At 37.6% G+C, this 17,910-nt stretch overlaps 1 protein-coding gene across 24 annotated transcripts in view; it reads left to right on the top strand.

Moving 5' to 3' along the window:
- Window positions 1-17,910, top strand: part of RIMS1 (regulating synaptic membrane exocytosis 1) — a 306,557-nt gene that overhangs the window by 156,860 nt on the left and 131,787 nt on the right. Inside the window, exon 1 of one of the 24 annotated variants that reach the window (XM_071444949.1) lies at window positions 10,648-10,935. The exons of the other annotated variants lie outside the window; for them this stretch is intronic. Within the exon in view, the coding sequence (XP_071301050.1) occupies window positions 10,884-10,935 (52 nt within the window). The 5' untranslated portion in view covers window positions 10,648-10,883. Of the gene's footprint in view, window positions 1-10,647; window positions 10,936-17,910 lie in introns of those variants that run through there. 24 annotated transcript variants of the gene reach the window in all.

Raw genomic sequence — 17,910 nt, 5'->3', positions numbered from 1 at the left:
AATGGTATAAGTTGTAGTCACTTGTTCCTTATTTGTCTGCTGGTTTATTGCCTTGCATTTAAATTGTAAGTTCAGTGGAGTCCAGATTTTCTTTTTATGATTGTACATTGACTAATTATACAAGATTTCAGTACATGACTGAGACTCCAACTTGCCTTGATGATAATAAATTAGAATGCTTATTTAGTGCAAGGATGTATTTTGCACGTAATATCGCTAAGTACCTTTTTAGTCCATTTATCAGCAACCAGCAGAATTCAGGTTACTTTCTAGTGTCCTCTGACATGCTTGCAATCTCTCATAGATAGCTGCAGGTTGCCTCCATGAGCCTAGATGCCTGTTTTCACTACATACTTATTTGCTGCTAATCAGATAAATTACCCTTTTATTTGCCTGTTTGGTTTTCTTGTCAGGTACTAAAGTATGTATACGTGTATGCATACTACGTATATTTCTGTGCTTATAAATATTGTGAAACTATTTCTTTCATTTTTTTCATGCCATATAGCCTTTTTCATCCTTTGGGTTGGTGTCTTTTCAGTTTGTTTTTGGTTATTTTGGTTTTGTGGGCCATTTAAGAATGTGGTTGTGGGGTTTTGTTTTGACTTTGTTAATTTGTTTGTTTTACCGATGGAGCCACCTCTAAAAGATACAACAGAGTGATATTTGTGCGCACTGGACCTTTCTGCTCTCTTCATTTTCTACACCCTCACCCCACTGTTTTTAAGATCTTTAAATAATGATTCTGTCAACTTATGTTTGTTTTCTGGTCCAAAAAAAAAGACTCTTCTAAGGTTTTAGTTCAAAGGGAGTTCTTTCACCACTCAGCTTGAAGATACCCAAGGAGGGGGCAGAGTTTTGCAGTTCAATTTTCAGTTTGATAGGTGTTTTTGTCTTTCCTGAGTAAGTTTGCTGTGAGAATAGAAAGTCTGCAAGCACAACATGTGCAAAGTGTAATATGAAACATGACTATTAGTTGGCTAAGGCACGTAGTAGTCAGCCAGGACCTACATGCTGCTGGTCCAACATGCTGTTAGTCAGTTCACCGCTCCTTCTGTAGATACCCAGCTGCTATAGATGTTGAGATTTGTTACTTTTTTAGGTATTCCAGCACTTTAAATCTCTGCATTTGTACATGTCTAATGTCTTGAAAATACCTCTCTCTTATGCAGGAGTTCTTCAGCACATACCCTTGACTGACTGCTAAAATTGTATATGGAGAGATTTCTAATTGTTAAGCAACTTCAACCTTTTTTTTGTAACAGAGTGGATGTCTTGGAAATACTGTGAAGCTATGCAGTAAACATGCAATATGCATGCTCACATCAGAATTGTTTTAGACTCTCAATATTAAATATTTTATTACACATTCTTTAAGCCATGAGGGAACTTATAATAAAACATTATATTTAGAAAAATTTCTTTCTACACTTTCTTCCTCTCTGTAAACATGACATTTTCTATTTTAAAAAAGAAAATATCATCATTCTTTACTTTGTCACCTGTCTTTGCTGTACATTATGTGCAAACTGGACCAAGTCTAACTTGCTCCATTGAGCAAGTTGAGAAATGTGTATTGTATGGTTCATTAGGGCTATAATTAGCATGGGATTATTTTGCAATTTTCAATGCAGATCTGCAGAGATTTTAAGGATGTATTTAGATTCCATTACACAGAGGTTTTGATTCCATATCAAGTCCTAGCTTAATATATATGATATTAGTTGGGGGAACTATGTGTGGGAAAGGAATAAGTAAAATGGTTCTATTCATAGAATAGCTTGGGTTGGAAGGGACCTTAAAGATCATCTGGGCAGGACCTAAAGATCATCATGGGCAGGGATCCACCCACTAGACCAGGTTGCTCAGTATCCCATCCAACCTGCCCTTGAACCTCAAGGGATGGGGCATCCACAGCTTCTCTGGGCAACCTGCTCCAGTGCCTCACCACCCACTGAGTAAAGAATTTCTGTTTATCATCTAATCTAAATCTCTTCTAGTTGGAAACTATTCCTCCTTGTCCTACCATTATCTGCCTGTGTAAAAAGCCACTCTCCCTCTATTTTATATTCCTTGACTTCCTCTCAGGCATGTGTAATTCAAGACAAAATGCTTTCAGACATACAGCAACATATGCACAATAATTTCTGGAATTTAAAGTTCCAGTATTTGTAACTTAGTCATCAATTTTGTAATTCTTTCCTCTGAAATACGAGCTTCAATTCTAGCTAGCTGTTCTTATTGTGTAGACTTAAGGGCACACACTTCTTTTTGCCTCTAAAATTCTGTGGGTGCTCTAGATCAGCTTAGAAGTTGTCATTTGCAAATAGAAGTTACTTACTGAATAAGATGTGAGCTTTGTAATTTACTTCTTGTAGTAACAAGTCAGTAGTGTATATGTTTTAATGGTTGGCTTGTTATTAATTTTGTTGTTTTAAAGAGAACATAGGTACCTTTTCACTGGAAATGTAAACTCAAATATAAATGTAACTTGCTACAAATTCAAAAGAACAATTTATAAAACTTTGCTGGTTTTAATAATATTTATTAACTAAATAGCATAAATCAGCTAATAAATAGAAATAATCTAAAAATATAAAATTATATCAAAGTTTATTATAGTTATTTTCTAAAAGTAGGTAAATATTTCTACATTTTTATGCTATGCTATTAAAATAATTAGGTTCTAAGAATTTATTTTGCCTTATTTCTCAGAGAAAACAAAAACTCCATGGTGGCCCTTTTTAAACTGTAAGGCCACATGTTCTTCAACCATTAAAATTGTGCTTGATGAGCCACCAGATGGAGCAGTCAAATCTCACTCTTTTTGTCAGCCTCTGTGCAAGACAGTTTCTCTCTCAGCAGAGAGAGAATCTGGAAATGCAGGCACACTTTACTACTTGAACCAGTAATCTGAAAACCTTTTTCAGATCTTATCTGCATGTGCATTTTTTTCCATAGGCAGATTTATGTTGTCCTGTGGCTTTAGTGTTACAAATGATGTATGGGATGTATTCCACATATGGAAATGACACTGACACAAATAGCTCTATGGAAGCAGTTACTCATATCTTGAATTGAGTCCTATCCTCAGGGAAAAAACACAAAACATGACAAGGAAAAGGTACTCTTGTTTGAGGATCACAAGCCAGATTTTCAAAATTTGGGAGGTTTAGAGTTTCATATTTACACATGACTGTGTTTGTGCTTAAGAAATCTTGGTGGAGCTGCATATTCTCTTCTTACTTACCTTAAGTATCCTTAGGGTAAGGATATGCTGCAGTCAAGTGGGTTCAGGAACAAAAAGAAAATATACAATAATGTATAAGAAGGAATGTTTTCACATTCTTTATTTTACTGTAGTTTCATAGCATTACTAAGACAAGATTTTTCTGGGAGGTGTACAAGTTTGTGAATATATATATTTATATAATATAGAATGTATGTGTGCTATTAGAAGGCACTCCAGTGAGTCTTTTCAGTTAAATACTTCAAGGATCATGATATGTAATTAAGAGGACATTATCCCAGAGGTGAGGAATAGAGCTATGTGTGAATATGAAATCCTGCAGATTTTTTGTTTTATTCTTTGCCTCTGTCATGTCTTTGAAAGTCAGAATGTTCTGCATTAAAGATCATCAGCAGGTGTCACAAGAGAGGAAATGTCATTCTGAAGCAGCTGGATGCAGTTCTTGGAGTGCCTCAGCCCTGCTCCCTCCTCTGAGGCGGGAATTTCGCCAGGCACTGGTGTCCTGTCAGCTTTGGGTAGGAGTGACACACAGCTTTGCAGAGCAGGAGGCTCATGCTGGGCAAAGCAGTGCTCCCCAGGTGACTCTTTAACCCACGTGCACTTCATCCTATTCTCAGCTGAATTACGAGGTGAGCAAAATCTTCCGCTCTGGCAGTGAATCCTAAGCAGAGTGATGAGCTCAGGGCCAGTGATAGCCACGTTTCTTTCAACTCTGCCAGTCCTGGGTCATTCAGCAGTGTCATGCCAGCTCCTGCCTGTTGTGCTCTGGAGCACCACCACAGTGAATTTGTGTCAGTTTATATCAAAATACATGGTGTGCCTAGGAATTTAGTATTATCTGCAGGTTCAGATTTTACTTAAAATATAGTATAAAAGTGACTTGCATTTACAGATAAAATAGGACCTTACAAAGGAACTCAGAAATACAATCTTAAATAAATGTAGGTTCTCAAAACTTTCTGGTGTTTGCTGTTTCTGGCAATTTTTGTGTAACACACTGAACCTTATCAGTGTACCCAGGTGTAGGTTCAGATATCTCCCATGGGAGAGGCATTACTGATTTGCCAGCAGGGAAGTTGTCACTGTCTTTAAGCAGACAATGTCTGGGGAAGGGCAAACCAGTCCCCTATGAATGGAACTGGAATTGAATGTTTGGGAATAAATCCAGTTGTGCTGCTGCTGGCTCTTTTCCACAGAAAGGTTGCCCTGAAATCAGTTATACAACAAGTTGGTTAATCTGTTATTGTTACCAAGTTTTAAAGATCACTGCTAAGAGAGTCTTAGGGAATGACTATTCCTACAAGTCACTGAAACACTTAGGAAGACATTTAATTTTTTCAGTGAGCAATTGTTTTTTTTCTTAAACAAATATACCATTTACATTTTGACTTCTCTTCAAATATATCCTTAAAAATTCTAATATATCAGCATAGTTTCTCTTAAAAAAAAAAAGCTGCAACAACAAATATTGATATGAATTTTAGGCATGTTGCCATCATAACAACTGTTACCTGTGCTATTGTGGGTCTAATCTTACTTTGCCCTAGAAAATTTTTATAACGATTAGGATTGAATTTTCTGACAATGCTTAAACAACGTGGTCACTGTTAAACCCTGCATTTAGATGTGTGGTTTTAGCAATTACTTTTTTTATCTGGATGGTATATAACATTTTAAAGTAATAGAAAATGCTGCTTAATAGAGGTTCCTTTTGGAATGGTCAGTATGTATGGTACTGCTGCTTTAATTTCTAGGTTTAAACCTGACATTTTCTAGAATTAAAAGATCTGGGAGGAATCTGAATTGTAGAAGGATTCAGAAATTAAGCCATGTCTACATCCATTTAGGTAGTAGGAAAAAGAAAAGGAAAGAATGTGAGTTAAGTTGTTAAAATTATCCTGAAGTACAGAAAAAGAATAAAATAGTAACACACAAATGTCTATCACCCCTGGCTGTATAAATTCAGTCACAGCCTGTACAGGAATTGGTTCAGGATATGTGTAATCATTTGGTTTTTTGCTTTGTAATGGGGATGGAGAGTTTTTGAAGGGGAAAAAAAAAAAAAGTTGTTCTAAGGAATTTTTGTAAGGTTATGTAGCTAAATTAATTAAACTGTAATGACATTGTCACCTTAGGTAGGTTCTCCTATTTTTGCAGTAGTCCAGGTTTGAATGGAATGCGTTTTGCTCGACTTCTCCTTTGGCAGGAAAACTCAAGTGCAGGTGGATGCCTGCAGCCTCTTCCTCCAGGCTGAATGGATTGCAGCAATTTGGTTCTGTCAGTTCATGCCTGTGCTTGAGCATGGCTGTCAAAAGTGGTGCTGGCATAGCAGCCCTTCAGACCAGCTTACCCTGCGTCAGGCAGGGAAGGGACTTGGCATATGGGTCTTCCACATCCACTGTGTTGTGGGGTGTGGGTGGAGACAGTAACACAGCAACCAGAAACAGTAGTTTATCTGGGAACAAAAATAATATTTTGATGCCATTGATCAGTAAATTGTAAAGTCAGTGCCTGCGGATTTGTCACCATTTAACTGAAAACATCTGGCTTTTGTTAGCAATTGGATAGCTGAGCAAATTGCTTGAATTAGGGTTTGTTTAAAATGACCTTTGGCTCTAAAAAATGCTACCCAGGAGATCTTTTATGGATATTTTAAGTAATACGTTACTTGCTGCCCTTGTCATGAACAAAAATACTCCACAAAATCTCCGTACACGCAGAGGTCAATTCATCATCCTCGGATGTCAGAAGAAGTCCAGAAATCTGTAAATCTGACAGTGGCTGCACTGATTTGCACTGTTGTTCTCTCTTGACTGTCAGTAGATTCTCCTCAGTCAAGGCCAGTTATCAGAACGATTTATCCTAGGAGTTGTTGACTTTTGTGAGTAGTTAAGGAAACTAAGATAAATGCATTGCAAAATTACTGAATCGCTAAGGTTGGATAGCAAAGATCTCAGCCACTGTACCTGTGGGATTGAAGGCCCAGCCCAGGTTTTCTAGGGCGAGTGTTCATTTTGTTTCTTTCCAGTTTCACTGTCATGATCATCTTCCTCAGAGGAGTCAAGAGCAATTGAGTCAGTCCTGGGTGGAGGAGGGGGAGGTGGAACATCACTGGCAGCACAGTACTAAACCATTGACAGGGACCTTGGAATGCTGGTTGCAAAAGCCATAAATAGCAGGTGTTTCCTTACTGACTCTTTCAGACCTGTGTGCTTGAAGGAGTTCCTATCACTTGGTTGTGCAGAAATGCTCTTCTGTCTTCCAGTCTGCTGCAAAATCCTGGGTGATGTTCTGTAAAACTCCCCCAGAGGACCTCCAGAAACAATGTGATCAATCCCTTATTCTGGGATGCCAGTGAAGGCACACCACAGCCTGCTCCCAATGCGTGCTTTCACATAGTATTATTCAGATGGATGCCAACTTACTTTGAATTGATTAGCTTGGATCAAGGTTTGAATTGAAAGCTGTGGAGCAACAATGGCATGACATTGATTTAGCTCAAGCTAAATAAAAGACCAAACGTATTGCCTTAGCATATTACTCTGTTGATTTAACAACCTAATTTCTCCTTTGGTGCTTTTGAAATTTTTTTGTTACCTGGCTAAGAATATAAACAGAATATGCTCATGCCTGAAAGAAGAGGAACTTGGATGAGCTCTAACAAGTTTGATGTGTGTTTAAAGGCAGACATTCCTTTAAGGAGCGATGTGTCTTTTTCACCAGAGGTTCTTAACCTTGTTTTTTTCAGTAGTTATGAAAAATTTCACAATTGGTCCTATGTCAATCCATAACCCCTTCTTCAGAAGTGTGTGAATTTATGTATTTGTATATTTACGTATAGAAGTCTTTCTCTGGTAAATGGTCCAGCATTTTCTTTGCCAAGTTGTAACTATTTTGCCAAAGAATCTGAAAAAGAGATTGAAAAACATTCAGTCTCTTCACTGGTCAATACTTTACTGAAGAGAAGATATACTTATGCTGCAAGTGTTTTAATAAGCTTAGTCTTAGCTAAGCACTGCACTTAAGCCTATCAGAAGCAAGTATGTTTTTTTCTAATGAGTTTAATTCTGGATGCAAAGCCAAATACCACTTCAAGTTTTCTATGATCTCAGTAGAGCTTTAGTGGTCTGGAGTGCTGCTAGCAGAGCAAAGGAAAGCCTTGTTTCTTCCCCATGCATCTTTTTTCTGGCCTTTTTTTTTTGTGTGTCTAGCAATTTACCACCAGTCAAACTCCAGTCTTTAGTCCATCACTTGAGTCAAGTGGTGAGGTCAGTTTTCCACTTTACAGTTCATCGGTCAATCCATAGCTCTCTGATTTGCCTGGAAGGATGTTGTGAGAGACTTGGTTGGAAGCTGTGCTACAGTTAAACAATATCTGCTGCTGTCCCCTTGCCTGCAGATCCAGAAGGCATACTGGTCAGGCAAGATTTGCCCTTGGTAAAGCTGTGCAGACGGTTCCCAGCCACCTTCTTGGCCTTCATGGGCTTGGGACTGCATTCCAGAAGGATTTGTTCAATAACCATCTCAGTATGTAGTTTCCCAGGTCCTTTTCTTTCCCTGCTTGTAGAGGTGTGGCATGTGGCTTGTCTAGTCCCTGTTCATCTCCCACATTAGCCAGGACCTTTTGAAGCAGATCAGACAGGGCTACAGTGCCAAATGTCACATACAATACATAATATTGTATCTAAGTCTCCTGCAGTTGTATTAGCATATCTTCCCCAGTGTAACTTGGCTTTGAGGTCTGGAGACTGCAACACAGATATTTCTTGTTGCTTCTCTAATTTTCTAATTTAAATTCCAAGTTTAAGAATAGGGGTTTCTTTACTTGAATTGGTCTTTTAATGCTACAGAATTAAGCTTGGGACCATTCTCTGACTTTCCTCTTTCCAAAAAATTGTTGTAAAACTTTTGGTTTAGAGGATAGCTGCATTTTCACCTAGGCATAAAGCTGAGCAGTATGTTTAATTCTTGGAATTTGTTCTCTTAAAACATGAATAATGGTAAGGGTTGTGTGAGATTGAACAACCTCATGCTTTTCTAGTGGTCTCAGAAATTTCTATAACTGCAGGAGTATCATACACAGATTAAGATCTATGCCAGCTATTAGCAGGAAGATTATAAAGGGCTAAAATATGGTGGTCAATATTTAACTATCAGATGTGTAGAGTAATGTGCCTCAAAAGACAGTGACAATAAAATCATTTGCAAGGGTAAAAACCTGCAGAGATTACAAAGGCAGTGCTATCCTGTGCAAAGTGTTATAACTTAATTACGTATTTTTATTAGGAAAATGGAATGATGTCCATTTTTACGGTTTCCTATGCTCTGATGCTATTAATGGATGTAAAAGTAAATAGACCAACTATTAGCACTTTATTCTTAGGGTGTCAGGTGAGGCTTTGGGGCAGCCAGAGAAGCTCAATATGTGTGGGGCTGGAGGAATGAAATCCATCCTTAGGGATGAGCACTGCATGTTGGAGTTGGTGGTACTTTTCTATTCTGCAAAATACCCTTTCTGACCTCAGAACATTCTTCTGTTGCTCCTCTCTTCCCTTATTTTCAGCAAATACTTGCAGACACCTCTGCCATCTGAAGGTGTTAGGCTGGGCTATTTAGGCAGGGCTTGGGCAGAACTCATGGCTAGGGACAGCAGGGGGGAAAATGGGCAAAGAGAACTGCCTGCTGGAGGAGCAGGGAGGAGTTATCACACAGGAGAGGGGGAGACAGTGAGAGCTTCAACAGCACCATGAGGCACAGACAACCTTTCCAAACTTGTTTGGGAAAGCAGTTCATTATTCTTTTCACAGACACATGTATGCCGTGGGAATGACAGGAACACTTGAGTAAGTCAGAAAAGAAGGCCCATACAGTAAAGTCTCATTTACCAATTCTGAGGCTGTAGCAAGCAAGAATTTTTCATCTGTTGATTTGTGTTTTGAGAAAATCCCCCGCCTTGTTTAGTACATGCAGGTGGGGAGAGGTGAGTGTTCAGGTGTGCTGTGTTCTGAAAGTGAGGCAGGCCCTCACTGCCTGCCCTGGCAGAAGAGGAGGTCATCCCTTCTGGGAGTAATGCAGAAGGGTCACTGGATGGGCTGGGGAAGCATCAGGCATTTGGCATACTCGGTCTTTTGTTTCTTTTGCAAGAAATGTTTCTGGCTTTAGGAGAAAGCTGGGTAAATGTTCCTTGGTCAGTAGCAGATGATCACTGTCTCTTGAAATATATAAAGAGTGGACACTGTTCTCCTCCAAACAAACCATCTCCTAATAAGGGCATGTCTGTGAATAAAGCAGAGTTAGACAGGTGAATGTTCCTCCTGCTGATACAGTGCTACAGGGGACACTTAAAGTCAGCAGTGGCCAGGGCTATTCTGTGGCTTTTGCTGTTGGCTGACATGTAGGATTGTGAAAGAGAGTGTTCAGTACCTTGGGTTTGATCCAGAATTACAGGAAAACAACTTGGTTAAAAGTTTATTTTCATTATTACTAATAGATCCATATATTGTTAAGCATGAAAAAGCTGTAAGCTCACATTAGCTTTACTATTTATATTTTATGCCTTCTAAGCTTCTCTTTGTTTGCTTTTCTTTCTCACATTTTAGTTTCTAAACAGCAAGTTTTTTGTATTTTGGATGTCCTGCATTGTGTTTTGGAAGTCCTGCAGTATGTAGATAGGCTGCAGAAAACCATCTGTTTGTACAGAGGAAGGCTATCTCTGCCATAGAAATAGTTTTATTGTTGTATCATTTGGATATGATTACAGTAGATTTAATACTTTAGTAAATTCTATTAGCTATAATTCTCTAATCATCTGGCTTTTGCAAATTCAAGTTCTGCTTTTCTGTTTTATCTTGAACATGTAATTTGGAATACAAGATGTTATTTCCTGGGGGTTTTTATTTGGAGTATAAGTTTCTTATATAAAATTATGTTTCCATGCACACATCTGTTACATATGAAAAGAATTAAATTACCCTATTAATTTGTAAAAAGTGGTAAGTTTTTCTCAAGGGCCGTTTGTGTTTTCAGTGTGCTAGAAGTAAATCTGCAGCTTGGGATGTTTTACATAAATTAAAAAAACCACATTTCCTAAACACAATTGCTTCGTCTATGCAGTTGATTAAACTTGTTCAGTGCACCACTGCTGAATATAAATAATAACTGCAGCAGTGGTATTGATTACTTAGGTGCCTGAGCTTACTGTTGGCTTAAAAGCACTAAGAAACTTCTTTCCTGTTCTATCCAGAGAGGAAGGAGCTTTTTCCCCCCACATCTTGTTTCCTGAGGCTCGTTGATTCTGGATTCCTAAAGCCATGGACTCTTCCCAAAGGCTGCGAGTCGCTGTCATTGCAGGGAGCTAATGCAGTAATCGATGCTTGCTCCACACTGCAGAGATTTGTTTTGCTGACAAGAGCTCTCGTTAGCCCTGTCTGCTGTCACTGGTGTTCAGTGTTTGACACTGCAGAATAATTTGGCTTAGAATCAGGACGCAAGGACCTCATGACTTCTTTTAGATCGTCTCCTTCACACTGAAGTGGATTTTTGCTGGCATTACGCTTTTGCTACAGTTGCAGGCTGGATTCAGCAACCTACTAGATGCCAGCTGTGCTTTAAGCATTCTCTTGCTGAAGCTGCTATGTTTGCTGGGTTTCTTCAGTTTCTGCTCCATACGTTGCATTCAGGGACAGGTAAATAAGGAGCTGAGGTTTTAATTATATTTTTATATTTCATATTTTTAAACAAAGCTACATCCTTTTATGAAGAGATTTATTTAACTGTGCAGTTTTAGTGGAGTTGTTGTATCCTCGGAATGTTTGTCTTAATTGTAGCATAGATTCAGCTTAAAGAGGGAATAAAGAACCATTTTGCTTTTAAGTCTGTGTTTCAGTTATGTTTATGTTTTGAAAGCTCATGTGATAAATATAATTTGACAGTAGTGATGCTATATGGAATGAGCTTATAAACAAAAATCTGTATTTGGAAAGTGCACATCAAAATAGAAATGAGTTTCTGAAAAGTAATCATAATATTCCTATTGCATTATGAGTTCTGCATTTTGTAGAAGTCAAGGATAAAGAATTTAGAAATTTACTTCAGGAAACAAATGAAAATTCCTGTGTTTTATTTCTTTATGGCAGAAGACAATTGAGAAGTCCTCAATCTCCTGAATTATTCTTTTCTTAGGAGCTTTAAAAAGTTCAGAATGGAATGAGATTCTGTTACTTTTTTTTGCATATTATTTAGGGGAAAAATCATTAAACTCATGTACATAGAATAAAAATGTTTTTGTTTACCATAAGATGCAGTTATGGTTATAATAATACATGGGTTATAATAAATGCACACTTCTGGTTATTTTGTACATTATTTTTGCATGATCATATTGATGCATTGCACTTTCTGCTCAGGGAAGGACATCAGCTTTTCCCTTTTGTATTTGAAACAAGGTCCTCAGATAAATCACTGAAGGGTCACAGGGGAAAGTGAGAGGAAGGATTCACCACTGCAAGTTCCTTGGGGATTATGCAGTGTGTTGAGAATAACAAATACCTTTAAAATCCTCTATCTAACTAGTTGATAACTGTCTATAAAAATTGATTTTGGAAAGCAGTTTTTTCACTTGAAGAATTAATCCTAAAGATGTGTGATAGAATAAGTTATGAAAGAGGTTTTATGCTCTTCAAAATAATGCTTTAGATACTCCATTTTTAGATATGTTAGAAATCTATGAAATTTCAACGGAGTTTAGAGGAGAATTAGTTTACTGAGGGCAGAATATTGAGGGAGGCATTGGAGAGAATGTGATTTAATAGCAGTCAAAACAGAGATGGAACAGAAGCAGCAGCAGGAGTATCAGGAAGACAGAATGCTGAGGTTGAGGGAGACAATGGTCAGCCTTCGCTCTCCATGGAGCTTAAAGGATAACACTGAGGACACCTTTGGCTAAGGTCAAAGCCTTGCACTCTCTCATGCTTAGTAAGTTGTTTGTAGGTACATAAAAAAGCTAAATCCCTGTTTCTTCTTCAAGCTGTTCACTGTGTAGATGGCTGTAAACTGCATTCCTGAGGTCTCTTGCACATCCTGGCATAAGTAGATGAAGAGGGTGAAATAGGATTGGGATTGAGAAATACAGAGCAGTGACACCCTGTGTTGCAGTGATTCAAGGCTGTGCTGTGGGCAGTGGACAATCAGCAGCATGTCTCCAGCCTTTGGAATAGCATGGACCTGAGAGATCTAAAAGATGCTTCAAAATCACCCTGAGCCCCACACCCCCTGACTATAGAGTCATAATGGACTATTAAACCAGGCTATCTATAGCTCTCTGTCCATTAAATTTGTATCATCTCTCCTCCATAATGATACTTCAGTATCATTATCCTAAATATTCCTAAATATTCCTCTCTGAAAACTGATCTGTGTGCTGCAAGGACAGAACCTGAGAGAATGAGCTGTCATCAAGGTCAGCTCTTATGTCAGGGTATTGGTTAAGTACAAGGCTGCCCAAAAGACAAACCATGCAGGACAATAACACAAAACAAAGTCCCTGAAATGAACAACAAAGCCTTCAGTTCCTCACCAGTCTGACCTTTGGAGGTATTTTTGTAGCAAAAGTAGGAATGGTGTGGAGTCTTGGTCTCTGGCCAACCCTGTAACTCCCAAAATGCAAGGATTGTGCTTTTCCAACAGCAGCCAGGTTTGTGTGCCATCCTCTCCTGTTACCATTGAGATAAAGTATACCCACCTCATCCTCTTCTGCACTGCTAGTTCTCAGCTGGTGGGTTTCTCCCTGTTTCTACACTTGTTTATCCTGCTCTGAGTGTGGAGCCATTTCCTTGGCTGCACTGAGCCTGATCCTCTATTTCCAGATTGTTTTTTTCTTGTTTGTCAAGATAGCTTTGAAGTTTGGTTCTGGCCTACTATAAAAAGCCACACCTTTGTCCTTGGGGTCAAGTCACTTACAAATCTAATATGTTTCTGTTTTATTACATGGAACAGTAGTGTGAGTGTTGACTATTACTATGTTCCAGACAAACACTACAGACCTGCTTTATGAATATTTCAGGGGATATTTGTTATCAGTTTTAGCCAAATATGGTTAGACTATTATTTTCTAAGTAAGTTTTCAGCCTATGCTGGACACTTTTTCTGGTGTGGCTCTTAACATGGCATGCTCATAAACAAAACTCCTGCTCAAATGAATGTATTTGACATCTGCTGATAGAGCCAAATAGTATTAGGTTCTTTACATAGTATTCTAGATTGGCAACTACTTGGTACTAAATACTAAGTAGTAGGGACTAAATAGTTGCAGAATTATCTCAGTTGTTTTTGCATACATCGCTGTTTGCATTGTATTTTGTGTTTCTGATTGTGTCTTGTGTGCTTCCTGGTACTCAATCACTCTAAGGTACACACTCACAGGGAACTTTCCATTGATTCTTCCAGAAAATGAAACATTTATGATTTAGTTGATCAGTCTTTCACTGCATTGAATTGGCCTGGTTCTACTTTAAATATTGATATTTTTTAGATGCTTCCATGATTGCTGGACTCCTTTTGCTGTTGGGGTTGCTTCCTAATTTTCTCTAAGTGTGGAGTGTTTTGCTTTGGTTATTTGGCAATAGGATTTCATTGGTTTCATTAGTTTTATTTTTGTTTTTTTATAGGAAGGTTTTTGGCTTTTTTTCTGCTCAGCTTTGGTCTCCTTTTGAAGATCATGAATTTATTCATGGTCACATTCATAACTATTTCCTCTCTACTGGTGGGAAGCAAAGCTCCAAAGATCCTTTGCTCATTGTTTTGCAAGTGTCAGTGATCTCTCAGAGTGCACTCCAAAGATTCTCCCTGCAGTATTCCCCTCTGAACTGGAGAAACAAAACCTCTCATTATCTTCTAATGCAGCATAACTGAGGATACTCATGAATGATAGTTAAAAAACCCAAAACAAACAGAAACAATAACAACAACACCAAAAAAAAAGAAAAAAAAAGCCCAACAAACCAACAAAAAAACCCAAATAATCAAAAAACTAAACCAAAAAAAACCCCACAGTGCTTCTAATGTGTGGATTGCTGCTTTACAGCCTTACAGCCATTTTCTTTTCTGTTTTCTTCATCTTTGTTAAAATTTCTTGCTATTGGGAGTATTGTTTCTACAGCCTGGGGTTTGAGAAGAGTTTATTTGCATCTTTGATTTTAAATGATAATTTGTTAATAAATCAGTTTTTAACAAATACTGAAATAAAAAGCTTAAGATTTTTAAAACTCTCAGAAGAAAAATACCAAAGGAGACCCAAATGGAAATATTCCATTTTTTTGCAATCAACCCTACTTAATTGGTTTAATGTGCACAGGAGATAGGGAAAAAACCTAAACCAGCCCACAGGGGAAAAAACCCAATTATGTAATGCTGAAGAACATCATGTATATTTGAAATGCATTTGAAGAACAGCAGAAAAAATATTAAGAATTTGTCAGGCCTTCAGTGTACTACGTAGCTATGTGTACATATGTATCCAAAATTATGAGACCATAATTGACTTTCTGAGATGACTTGCTATACATTTTTTAGATTTCATTATACAAAAATAATTAAACAAAGCATATTATCAAGAAAAAAAAATATTATCAAGAAATCATATTGAAACTGAAAGTGTTAATTATATGAAACAGGAACTCAGTGAAACTGTTGACACAAGTTAGTGTCAACATTGAATTGGAATGAAATAGAAATAATAAATTTATTCAGAGAAGCTCTAAATTTCCAGAAGAACATCTCCTTTCATCTATCTGCATAATTAGATTTCACTGAAGAGAGCAATCCCAGTCAGCAAAATCAGAGACAACAATTAGACAGCAAAATTTTCCTTAAATCTTTAAATGCCACAATATCAAAATCAAAATGTTTGCCTGTTGATTGTGTTCCTGTTGCTGAAAATTTTTCTCGTCTCTTCAAGAAAATATTTTTAATGAACCTTGTAAAATAATTTTCATATTAATAGAAGTTCATGCATCTTTCTTCATGTTTTACATCTCTAAGTCTGTCACACGTTGTCATGCCCCTACAGAATATGCTTTTAAGGACCATCCCTCTGTGAATCATACACATTCTTGGACTCACATGCTTTCAATAAGACTCACCCATCCTCAGAATAGCAGTTTAGATGGTCTCTGAGATAAAAATAAGAATCTAGCTGGGAAGGGGTTGATGAACTTTTGAAGACTTTGGGTGTTTGAGTGAAGTTACTAAATGTTGGCTCAGGGAGTTCATGAGAAGATTCCCTAGACATTCAGGAAACAGAGCAGCTTCCTTATGTCCCTTGTGTCCATGTTAAAAATTTTGGAAACATTCAAAACTCCTCTACTAGTTTGTTTACTACTAGATAGGTTGTGATTTTTTGGTTTTCAGCTTCCATTGGCAAGATTAGTAACCCTTACTTTCAGTAATTTATAAAGCCTTAAAACTACACTGAAATAATTCAGGTAGGAAGTCCATTTTGTGAAACACAGAAATGGGCCCAGTTGTGTTTGTGTTGGAAGGTCTTTTGCAAATCTGTCTTTTGGGCAACCTTCATTCATCAATGAACAAGTGCAGTATTTCATTATAAAAAAGTACATGTCTAACCTGTACACCTAGTTAAAAGCAAGTCACAATCTATGACATAAAAATTCTTTGTTAAAAAAATATCTGGATAAGGAACTCATTTTAAACAGATCACATAAAATTTTCCTTAGTGCACAGGCAAAAAAAGAATACATTGAAAAACTTTTTCATAATCAGCAATGGCAAATCATTCCTTTACAAAATAAAAAATAATTATGAATTTGCAAACTCTTGTAAAGGATCAACTTTCCCATGGTAACTAGGGGAGAAGTCAAATGAATTTTCCTTTTCACTAGATTTTAGCTCAATTTAAGTGCCCTTAACTATCTATATAATATTTCACAAGTTCACTACTTCCTTGCCTACTTATTTCTGTATTTCTTGTTTGAAAATATCAACCAGCATCACTTTTTTCACAATGTGCTACCACTTTAAAAAAGATTTCTAAACTAAGAGGTTTCTTTCAAAGTAAAAAAGTGTTTATTTTGTATGAGAGAGTATGAAATTTCCTTCTAAATGCAAAAGTAAGGAATAACCATTATTTTCAGTTTGTATTGAATAAGCCCAGGTTGTCAGTTATCCAAATCTGAAAGCCTAGAGCTTGATAAAGCTGTGTAGACCCTTTTGCAATGTTTTTCTTTATTACTCTGAAATTTAATTAAGATACAGAAAAGTAATTTTATATCTCATCATTAAATGAAAATACCTGAATAAATACTAAATTTAAGAGGCTAGTTCTAGTCTTGAGAGCTATGTGCCACATTTGTATCTGAAATAGGAGTATTGTATATAAAAATTGTTGTTTCCAAAGTGTACTAGTCTTTATTTTAACTTTGGAATCTTACAGCATGTTAATATTCAGTGCTTAGGACATTTGCCAGTAGGCAACTAAAGTCCAGTGCAATTATATATTGCAAAAGAAATAAAAAGATAAAAAAGAAAAGAAAATCCTAAATTTCACAGCCTTGTGGTGCATTCTTCCCACAAAGTGCATGAGCCAGCCTGTCCTTGAACTGTGTAGATGGTAAAACACAGATCTTGTCCTGCAAGGATTTAAGTTCTTAACTGTAGATATCTGAATTGGGTTGGTTTGAGACTAAGAGATAATGAGCATTTTTGTGAAGCTTTCTGTATTTCTATATAAATAGGCAGTAGGTAGCTTTTGAATTCTCTGCTTGTCACATTAGTGTGGGGGCTGTTTGCCAAGGCAGGGTACTCGCATATTCTCTTTATGGGGTTAGTTAGCAGCTTGAACTAGAATGATTTTAGCATATGTTGTTACACACTGAATTATTTTTCTGATAAAACAATACCGTGTTTTTTCCTGGGTATAGAGGTATTTTCCTGCTTAACAATAGGATGTACCACATCTGTAACAGCAGCTCACCAGAGGGATTGTCCAAGCAGCCTGGGATCAGGTTAGGAAAGCTAAAGCCCTGATAGAATTAAATCTGTCTGGGGACATCAAGGACAACAAGGAAAGTATCTGTAGTGTATTAGCAATAAAAGAAAGACTAGAGAATATGTGGGCTCTCTCCAGAAGGAAAAGGAACGCCTGATTGGAATGTGGAGAAGGCTGAGGTACTGAATTACTTTTTCCCTCAGTCTTCACTGAGAAGTGCTCCAGCCACACTGCCCAGGCTGCCACAGGCAAAGGCAGGAACTGGGAGATGGAGAAAGTGCCCACTGCAGCAGATCAGGTTTGAGACTGTCTCACGGACATGCAGGTGGAAAAGTCCATGGGGCCTGGTGAGATGCATCTGCCACTCTTGAAGAAACTGGTAGATGAAATGGTTAAGCCACTATCCATCATATTTGTGAAGTTGTGGCAGTATGGTGAGGTTCCCACTGCCTGCAAAAGTGGAAACATAACCCTCATTTTTAAAAAGAGAAAAAAAAAAAGGGGAGATGTTGGGAGCTACAGGCCAGCCTGACCTTTGTGCCCAGCAAGATCACAGAGCAGATGATCCTGGAAACTGTACTAAGGAAACTGGAAAATAAGGAGGTGATTGGTGGCAGCTGACAGGGCTTCACTAAAGGTAAATAGTGTGTGACCAATT

This window comes from Agelaius tricolor, unplaced genomic scaffold (assembly GCF_023055355.1).
Source record: "Agelaius tricolor isolate 1412-34295 unplaced genomic scaffold, bAgeTri1.0.p SCAF_1, whole genome shotgun sequence".
Taxonomy (NCBI): Eukaryota; Metazoa; Chordata; class Aves; order Passeriformes; family Icteridae; genus Agelaius; species Agelaius tricolor.
The sequence above is the reverse complement of the archived record's forward strand: the minus strand, read 5'-3'. Positions and strand labels throughout refer to the sequence as shown.